This window comes from Anneissia japonica, unplaced genomic scaffold (genome assembly GCF_011630105.1).
Source record: "Anneissia japonica isolate Jap-2015-1 unplaced genomic scaffold, ASM1163010v1 scaffold585_len4108843_cov191, whole genome shotgun sequence".
NCBI classification, from domain to species: Eukaryota; Metazoa; Echinodermata; class Crinoidea; order Comatulida; family Comatulidae; genus Anneissia; species Anneissia japonica.
This window is the reverse complement of record NW_022716829.1, coordinates 2,708,730-2,718,635: the sequence shown is the minus strand read 5'-3', so window position 1 is coordinate 2,718,635 and position 9,906 is coordinate 2,708,730. Positions and strand designations below refer to the sequence as shown.

The following is a 9,906-nucleotide window of genomic DNA, read 5'->3' as shown; positions in this document are numbered from 1 at the left end:
CCCTTTGAATCCGTCACTGATGACCTAGCCCCAAACAAGTGGATTTCAAAATTGTGTATCTGGTTGCTATTCATTCCAAAACCTGGGATACCAGAAAGAGATTTGACATTTCCTGTGGTAAATGCTATAATTACCAAATAAAGTTTTTTGTTAAGATATGCCAGTGTGTGATGAGGTTACCATTATTGTAAGTTTGTTTTTTCCATACAGAGCTTGTTTCTTCGCTGGAGAAATTCTTCATTGTGCAGGCTGCTTGTGGGGATGCACATAGTGTGGTCTTAAGTAATAAAGGTCATGTAATGAGTTGGGGTAAAGATTTACATGGTCAGTGTGGTCATGGTACAGTGAACATCGACAGACCGAAACCAAGGTAATCACCATAAGACATACAAAAAAAATTATATAAAATTTCCTGTCCTACATTGAAATATTAATCTAACAATATAAATCTATTTTGCAAAATATAACCAGACCTCCCAGAAGTGACTTCTTCCTACTTTGGACATCTGTGCACCATACCGAATTATTGCTAGCACAGCGCTTGATATTAGCAATATACTGTGTTCTATTTCAATTTCTCGGTGCTTGATTGATTGAGAATGTTCTATTGAACTGCATTGAAGTCCGCAAAAATATAAGTGCCACAATAACTTTCAGGGAGTGAGTGGAGTTCTTTTTACTTTAAGAAGAAAGTGTTATCTCAAAGGATTTAACACTTCACTACAGCTCTACTCTCATGTAGGTCATTTATTACAATTTAAAATACATTTTGTTTTCTTGTAGGGTTATACATTCTCTATCTAAGGAGTTCATCGTCCAAGTCTCCTGTGGATCAGGACACACACTGGCTCTTGCAAAAAGTAATTAATGTTATATTAATCATTCGTTAAAAAAAAAACTAAATCTTTCTTAAAATTTAAACCAAATTTTGATAGTGATAACATTGACGGCAGTGGAGGCAGCGACAGTGATAATTTTGAAGTGAAGTGAGGTTCATTTTTGATGCAGTAAAGATTTTAATGATCTGAAATTTGTTTTTTGTAATTTTTAGATGTGTTTTACTACATACTTTTAAGTTAATTTGGGCCTTTCTCTTGGTATATGACGTAATATTAATAATAATAATAAAAGCAATATACAGATCCATAAGTGTTTATGATTCTTCAGCATAAATATATTTAGAATTATGCTACTCCACATGGAAAGCTAGTAATTGAAGAAGTTTTATACAGGTGGCAAACTGTTTGCTTGGGGTGACAACAGCAGCTTCCAGCTTGGATTCAATACACCTGAGCACACCCTTGCTGTACCAACTGAAATTGCATGCTTGACTGGTCTGCCAATCAAGCAAATATCCTGCGGAGGTGATCACTCCCTCGCTCTGACGTTTAGTGGTGCTGTCTTCGGCTGGGGATACAATGAATCTGAACAACTTGGAAAATATGATGAAAAAGGTAATAGTTTTTGTCCATTTCTCACCTTTTTTTTACCACTTTCAACAAATATCAGGGAGGGATCAGGAGATCTCCAAAAATTGGGGGGGGGGCGCCGAAAGTTGGGCCGATTGAGACAACACTGTCCTAGGGGGTGCGAAATTTTTGTGTTCTAGACGCCCGAAAATAACATTTCAGGCGTTCTGGGCTATCATTTTTTTCTTTTCCTTTCTTTTTTTTTTTTTCTTTCTTTTTTCGTTTTTTAACCTCCCAAAAGGGGGAGGGGGGCCGGGCTGCCCCCCCCCCCCAAAAAAAAATCCTCCCTTGAATATAGCAACTCCAATACAAATTTAATCAGTAGGCTTAACTGGCCTTACCCATTCATCATCATAGTGGTTTATGGGCGTATATATCTTGTTTCTAGATGCGGTCATGCCGAAAAGAAAACATAAAGGTCCTCGGGCTAAACAGTCATCAACACAAACACAGCAACAAATGTTGAATGAATTGTTGAAAGATTCTGGAACCAAACGAGCAAGAGACTACCCTGCATCATCTATTGAAATGCCAGAGATAGAGTACGTAAAGGAGGGAACGACCAAACGGAATACTTATGTAGGAAGAGAAACAGCACAGACAGCTGCAGCAGCAAGACAAAAGGCCAGAAAAGAATCATCCATTGTAAATGGAGGTAAGAAAGTTACTCTAGAAATTTGCTGACAGATACCAAGGAGTGCCTAGAGCCTCTCTCAGGGTCCTGGAATAATATCCCTGGTGAATTTTATTGGGAGAGATTTCTTGTTTTTTAATGGGCCAAAATTGTGCCTTTAGACCACAATATTATGAATTCGCAAAATAATATTTTTATTCCAGCAACCTCATTATGAATGTACAGGGGCATTTACATTTTCATTCAGCTCAAGTTGGTATTCCTTTGTGTGGTGTGAATTTTAATTGTTCATTGCACACCCAAATGTTATATAAAAGATATGAACTTAAAATTAAAATACAACTGACTTGTAAACTTTGATTTATTTTAGTTTCAGTAACTACGGTTCCACATGAAATTAAATTTCTGCGAGACCAGCAAATTTCTTACATTGCATCTGGACAGAACCATTCAGTGTTTCTTTCACTGGTAAATATGTTAATATATTACCTGTATTTGGTTATTAAAACTATAATGGCACCTATGTATTTACAATTATCTCCAGTGTACTGCTCAGTCTACCGCTTAAAAACTGTAAAAATGTGATACTCGGGTGTGTGGTAAATGTCACCTTATTAATACAGTTATGTACCGTCATTTAATTTTTTAGCATTTTCGCGATGCGATGTGATGCTAGAATGGATTCACTCATGCGTGACCATCTTACATTCTCTGCACAATACTATAGATTTGGGAGTATTGAGTCCTAGAATCCACGCAATGAGAACTTGGTGCTCTCGCATGTACAGATGGCTTTATGTGACGTTTTATATCCTACTGTTATTGTGCAATTGAAAGCACTCTAATAGTCTTATTTTTTCTGAATTTCTAGAATGGTAAGGTTATTAGTTTTGGAAAGAATTCTGAGGATACTGTTGATAGCTGGTCAAAAAGATGTGTAGAACTAACAGAAGCAGACAAAAAGATAATATGTGGGAGGTAAGTAACATTCCACTGTTAATTTTAATTCACTGGACTACTAAGACTAATCGGGATATTACAGAAGTAAGTGCTTTAACCAGAGGTTTCTATGGTTTGGCCAAGCCCCCTCAAGCAAACCCCTCAGATAAAAAATGTACTAGAATGTATCAGGTCTAGGATGGTATGCCCTCTGACTGCCACAGGACCTCTTTTTGTAGAAACCATAGTGCACATGTGCACCACTATACTTCATTGTATCCTTTTGGATTTGTTTGTACAGTATATTACCTCAGTTGATTTAAACACTATACATTCTCATTTTCCTTTCCCGCATAGACTATAGTACCAACATCACTGCCAATTTGTGTTTTTTTGTTTTTTTACTTCATTTCAGGCTGCACACCTTGGCCTTTATACCCTCCAGCAAAAATCTTTATATATTTGGTGCAAAATCATCGGACGACCCCAAATTCACCTTACAGGCATGCCACGAATCATTGTCAAAGCAATACTATGGCAATACTGCAGTTGCTAATGAGAGTGCTGTTGTTAACAACATTTATTGCGGTGGACTTACCTGCTACTTTGTCATATCGGAATCACTGGTATGTCGTATAAAAAAATTGACAGACTTTATAGAACTATTAAATAAAATCTATAAAATGTATAATTATAATATTTAATTAACAGAATAAAAAATATATATTGCCCTCAATGCAGTAAAGTCGGGCACACACTGCGGTAACAGTCTTCGGCCAACATGGTACCGTGGAAAGGGGCAGATCCATAATTTTTGGGAATCGCAATACTTTTTTGCCGTAATTATTCGGATGCATTTATTTCTTTTTTAGCCAACCATACAGGGCAGTTTTAGACAGGAATACACCTCAGATCGAGTGATTTATCAACTGGATGAGAAGTCCATATCAAGGCTCACAACCGTACGCTCACAGGCTTCTCGAAAAGGTGTTGCGAAAGCCATTAGCCGTTTGTTCTCATCATCGGCATGCTTGAATAGATCATTCCTTACAAGGTATGCTGTATATTATTGACATATTTACAACACTTTCTTTGTTAAATGTCAATTTGTTGTGGACTGTTATTATCATCATCATTATCGTTAAGTCATTGGTCGAATGTTCAATTTGACCTATGTAAACATTATAGAATACATTACTTTTTTCAGAAAACAGTAGGGGAAGTCTCCCAGTATACTACCCAATTCACCATTTAGGACTCGTGAAAACAAGTCTAGACTTCGAGGGTTCTCTTGTTATGTTTACACCAAAATTACTCCTAAACTATTATATAAAGTGTTAAATATTTCATACTTAAATTCTAGGCGTCTGTTTGTTTTTTTAAAAAGCGGGTAATAACTTAACCATCACTCCTTTGAAATAGGTTTGAATAATAGTTCGTAAATTCCTGGGGGAAAAAGTACTATCACGTTAAACGATAGTACTTTTTTGCCCTGTCGCAATGTAATCTCCAGGCCCCACTTATAACATTGCTATGTCATTTATGGTATGCAAGGATCTTAAGGGGACGCAACCTCTACGACGCTGAGGAAGTAAACCTAGGCCTACTTGAGGTACTCTGTTCAACTTTAATCTATGTGTGAGGTATTGACTGCTCTGGCTTTGGGTAACAGTGGAACTTGTAGCCCTTTGGTGATGGAGACCGTAACCTACTATCTTAGTAGACTATGGTCTTCACACCTCCTTGGGGCATTCCCCTTATGAGCAGTCAATATTTGTATACATGTACAGCATTTTAAATTATATGTTGAATAGCAAACTTGTGATATGCAGTACTTTTGTTTGGTTTACGTTGCAGTGATCATTATTGCTGCAGTGAAAAGAACCCAGGCCTTGATCTCGACAGAGCAAGGAAAGCCTTTGAAACACTCTCCCGCAAGCATACTATCCTGTCACAGGTGAGTAGTAGTACAGGTATATGTGATACAGGTGTGTATGATACAGGTGTAAATGATTTTAATGATTTTAACTAATGTCCCAAGGTTTCCTAATTCCATGACAGATTGCACATAATTTCCAATTAAACTTCACTGTTTTTTCTCTTTACAAAATTTTACTTGCATATATATTTGTCTTTGTTCCACTGAATTATAACATTATATTTTGATTATGTATGTTTGTATTCTGAGTTCAGTAATTCGGCCTCTGTAATATCAGCATTGCTGAAAGAGTCGCCCACTATAAATATGGTTCAAATATATAAAATAAAATGATTAAATGAATTCGAGGAGCCGAGCAATCGACTCAAATTAAAATCCAACATTGGCCAGATTTGAACCGGGGGTCTTCAGTATAGGAAGCACATACATAACCTCTCGGCCAAATGCTCAGCTCAGTTATATTCAATTAAACTATACTTCTAAAAACCTGAAAAATATTATTATTTGATATTGTAAAATTATTACACTAATTTCATTTTATATAGAAATGAAAAATTTAAATTAACAATTTTCAGATTTCTGAGGTAATACATAAACAGCTGAGTCCAACTTTATTGAAGTCACCTCCTGGTATAGAAGCACTTAGACTTTACTTGTTACTACTGGAATTTCCCACAATGGGATTCCCTGAATCGTATCTTCAATCCATCGTTAGCATCACTAAAGCATTGTGCAGTCTTACACCTGAGATGTCGAAAGTGATTGGTAGGTACTTTTCTGGCAATTACATACTTGGAATTGTCATATTGTACTGCCATTGCACATAAATAATGTAGATGTAACTAAAAAAACAATCATGAATTAGCATGAATAGATATTAACAACCAGACGGGGCCGTGCCAGCCCCCAGTTGGTCTGGATCCAACTCCCTAACAAACACTTGTGGCCTAGCCAGGCTTAAACAATATGCTACAGCATATTCATTTGAATGGTACAAATTAACATATAGGAATTGTGACTAAAACTATACAAAGCATGATGTCAAATGAATTAATGTCAATGATTATATTGCTCTTTTGTGGTAGATTCCTGGATTGGAAATTTTCCGCCTGATCGTCTGGAACATCTTATAGCTGTTTTTAAAAATGTGATTGTGGATTTGGTGTCCAAGCAACGGGAAAAACTAATGTTTTTGAACTTCTCATATGAAAGGGAAATGACAATTGCTTTGGATATGCTCAAGAAACTCTACAAGGTAGGAAAAAGCTAAAGAAATTTTAGCAATATACAGAACATCTTACCTAAAGGTTGAAAACCTATTTACACAAGTATCCAGGGATTACAAGTCTCTCGCAAGTTGTGGTAGTATCCTGGAAACCATTATAGTCCTCTCCAATCCAACAAGTAAGCAAAATCTCCTGCATTATAAAAATTCAAAATAGTAATACATGTTTTTCCTACTGTATTACTAAATATATCCCTGAGTAATATTGCATGTAGCAAAATACAATAAGATGTGTTTCAGCAAGCTCATAAAACACAGGGGTCCCAAGTTGAGAAAGTCAAATTCCTGGAGATTTTGTCGTGCAGGACAGGCAGAGCTACTAGCTGAAACACATATACAAGGACATGTGTATACAAATTTATCACCTTGTTCAATATGAAAACAAACTGTCTTGGGCAGATTTGATACCATATTGCTGCCTAGAATGTTCAATAAATCTTATTTAATGCATAAGAATGGGAAAATTATCTTAGCAAAAGCCCTAATTGTAAAAATCTGTTAAAATCCAGGAGAAATACAAGAGAAATTTCCGGGAGACTGGAAGATGAACCAAAATTCCTGGCGACTTTAGGGCAATCCGGGAGGCTTGGGAGCCCTGCAGAAACACCATCTTCAGCTTTAATTAATACTGAATGAGCTGCCCACCAAGTAGTCATTAAACAATTTCAAATTTTTGCCTTGTGGTTCCATCATCTATCTACAGTACTTGTATTGTTAAACAGTATTTAAAAAAATACAAATTAGAAATATTCCCAAGAATGTACATTATAAATATGTGTCAAATGAATTTTGGTGTGTAGAAATATCTTCATAATGTCCATCTTTTTTTTTTTCACAATTTCAAAGATCAGTGAAGACAAGGAGATTGTTCCATACACATCATTCTACATTCCTGAGGCTAATTTATTCTCATACGTGTTGGAAGGGACATTTCATCCGGGTGCATTGGTTAGTGCTATATTAGTTCCTCAATTTTTCCACAGCGAATGATGATGAAGTTCTTTGAACATCCATTTATTTTGGAGAATGATGTGAAGATGCAACTTTTACTATTTGATAGCCAGATAGAGAAAGTGGTAAGAAAAGATCAATTTATGTAAAGAATAAGATACTGTATACAATATATTATACAAATAGTGACTACTTGTAAGGGGAATGGTGATATCTATTGCTTCTCGGTGATGGAGACCGTAGCCTATCAGATCTTCCCGAGGGCCACATCACCGACGGGATATAGATTTTACTGTTCATCTAGAGCAGTCAATATTTGTTTTATATACCTCACTCATAGATTATATGAGACCTCAAAAGTAATGAAAATATACACTAAATAGGCCTAGGCTTACTTCCTAGGCCTAGGCGATCAAAAGGCCAATCTCTTTCAGCGTTGTAGAGGTCATGTCCCCTTTACTGTTTGTGTGTATCATAAATTATATAGCAACACTAATAGGTGGCAGGCTAGAGATTGTGCATCGCGGCAGGGCAAAAAAAAATACTATCTCTATCATTCTAACCTATGTCATAAGAGTGATGGTTAAAGTTATTGCCTGCTTATTCAATCAGATGCCTAGAATCTATGAATGTTGTACATAATTATTGATAGAAAGATTGCTTGATTGGTAAATAAGATGTTTGCTCTTTTGTTTGCAGAATACAATAAGTGAGGAATTCCGCAAAGGTTTTCTGCTAGCTTGCATGGGCTACATGAACACAGAATTTTGCCCAATTGTAGTTTTGACCATTAACAGGGGAGACATTGTAGGAAGTACTCTCAGGCAGCTTAAGAGCCAATCAGATGAAGACTTTAAGAAAATTTTGCAGGTGAAATTCAAAGATGAACCAGGAGTGGATGATGGTGGTCCTATGAAGGTCAGGATTGTTTATTTTTCAAGATATATCTTCTAAATCATCGGTAAAGCACTGGCGGTGCTACAATATACCTGACAGCATGGCAACGCCCCCGACCGGCAGGACAATTGTGCCATCTAAGGGCCATATGCCAATGCCAGGGGGAGGGTTTTGAAAACCCCCCTCGCCAATGAGAAAATGTTTGAAAGCAATATACAAGGCAGTGCAAGGTTTTTTTTTTATCCCCTGACGAAACTCAACTCACTTCCCCAATGGGGGGACAATTATGCCTCTCCGATGTGGGGCTGTAACTTCTCCAAGCCCCCACTTCCCTTATAGCGCCACCACTGCCCCAAAGGTGGTTCTGAGAGTGCTGGTTAATAGAAAAACAAGCAGTAAAAAATGTAGACTTAAACTACAGTGCTTAAACTAAAAAACAGTTCCAAAAAGCATGTGCGCTATTGGTTTAAGTATCCAGAACAGGGCTACATCCACCAATGTCAAAAAACAGTGTCGCTGTAACATCCGGGTGCACGCAGGCTCTCCGTTAGGCAGTATGCTGGGCTCCAGTAGCTTCCACCTCAGAATAAGCCCTCGTCTCTACTACCGTGCACTGCAAAAGACAACAACCCTGTCTCAAGTAAGGAACAGGTGAGGCCCAGCTCTGGACACTCGACAAACGACAGTACATCCATCATTAATAAAAACTTCCCTAGATGAAATAAGGAAAAACATATCATGCGTATTCAGCATTGTTAAACAGAAAGGTTTTATTTAGGCTCTTTCCAGCAAAAATAATTTTTATGAAATCACTTAAATTACTCAATTTGTAGTTTTTCATAAAATTTCTGGCAGAAATGATTTCCTAGCTGCAACCCACAAGTTAGATTCTAGCTTAACAATGGCTCTAATGCACAAGTGCTAGGTTTTAGTAGTATCAAAGAGGAAATGTCTGGGAGTCATATCAGTGGCAGTGCCAGTGGTGTTTGGGGTTGGGGGGCGGGGCAAGGAGCTTAACCCCCTCCCACCGGACAGAGCTTGTCGGGCAGTCGGACCAAAACAAAATTTTAAAATAGGCCCACGCCAAGACAACACGTCTGTCACAGTCATAAAATTCCATTTCTGGCCATCCAAAGGTGCCTTTTTCAATTGAAAGCCATTTTAATTGTTTGAGTAATGGGGTTGTACTACTGCGCATGTGCGAGCTGCCCTGTTTTGCAGCAATTACAAGGACTTTACATTATTTTTAGACGTTTCTGAAAGTAATGCGTTACAGCTAATCTACTTAGAACTAATAACTGTAGTGCACGTTTTGTCTATATGGTATAATTTCTAATGCAAGAAATGTTTCTAAGATAAAAATTTAACCGTTGGGTCCTGGAAACGTTCAGATCCATGTTTAGATGTTCATAAAATATCATTCTTTATTGACAGGAGTTCTTTTTGCTGATTTTTCAACAAATTCTTGATCCGCAATTTGGGATGTTCAAGGAATTTAGCAAATCACGAGCAATTTGGTTCAATCCTCAGGTATGGTACTTACTCAGCTGATATTTTTAGAATTACCAGAAAGCGTTTAATCTTATTTAAACCTCTACATCACAGTTTTATTAAGAATGACACATGCCAAAAACCAAGAAAAAAGTGTTTGAACTAATCAAAGATGCCTACATGAATAATAACATTTCTGATCTTATTTTCAAGAACTACATTTGTATTAATAATTAATGAAAACAATAAAGTATATTAGTATATTATAGTTTACATTTCTGTTCCATAACTTACAGTTTAC

General features: G+C 36.9%; 1 protein-coding gene across 1 annotated transcript in view; it reads left to right on the top strand.

Moving 5' to 3' along the window:
* Positions 1-9,906, top strand: part of LOC117109867 (probable E3 ubiquitin-protein ligase HERC3) — a 20,535-nt gene that overhangs the window by 3,112 nt on the left and 7,517 nt on the right. Inside the window, exons 3-17 of the mRNA XM_033252313.1 lie at positions 211-370; positions 784-860; positions 1,233-1,454; positions 1,858-2,124; positions 2,474-2,571; positions 2,975-3,081; positions 3,458-3,668; positions 3,915-4,096; positions 4,900-4,999; positions 5,557-5,746; positions 6,067-6,236; positions 7,113-7,214; positions 7,250-7,342; positions 7,917-8,135; positions 9,549-9,644. Coding sequence (XP_033108204.1) covers positions 211-370; positions 784-860; positions 1,233-1,454; positions 1,858-2,124; positions 2,474-2,571; positions 2,975-3,081; positions 3,458-3,668; positions 3,915-4,096; positions 4,900-4,999; positions 5,557-5,746; positions 6,067-6,236; positions 7,113-7,214; positions 7,250-7,342; positions 7,917-8,135; positions 9,549-9,644 — 2,294 coding nt within the window. The remainder of the gene's footprint in view (positions 1-210; positions 371-783; positions 861-1,232; positions 1,455-1,857; positions 2,125-2,473; positions 2,572-2,974; positions 3,082-3,457; positions 3,669-3,914; positions 4,097-4,899; positions 5,000-5,556; positions 5,747-6,066; positions 6,237-7,112; positions 7,215-7,249; positions 7,343-7,916; positions 8,136-9,548; positions 9,645-9,906) is intronic.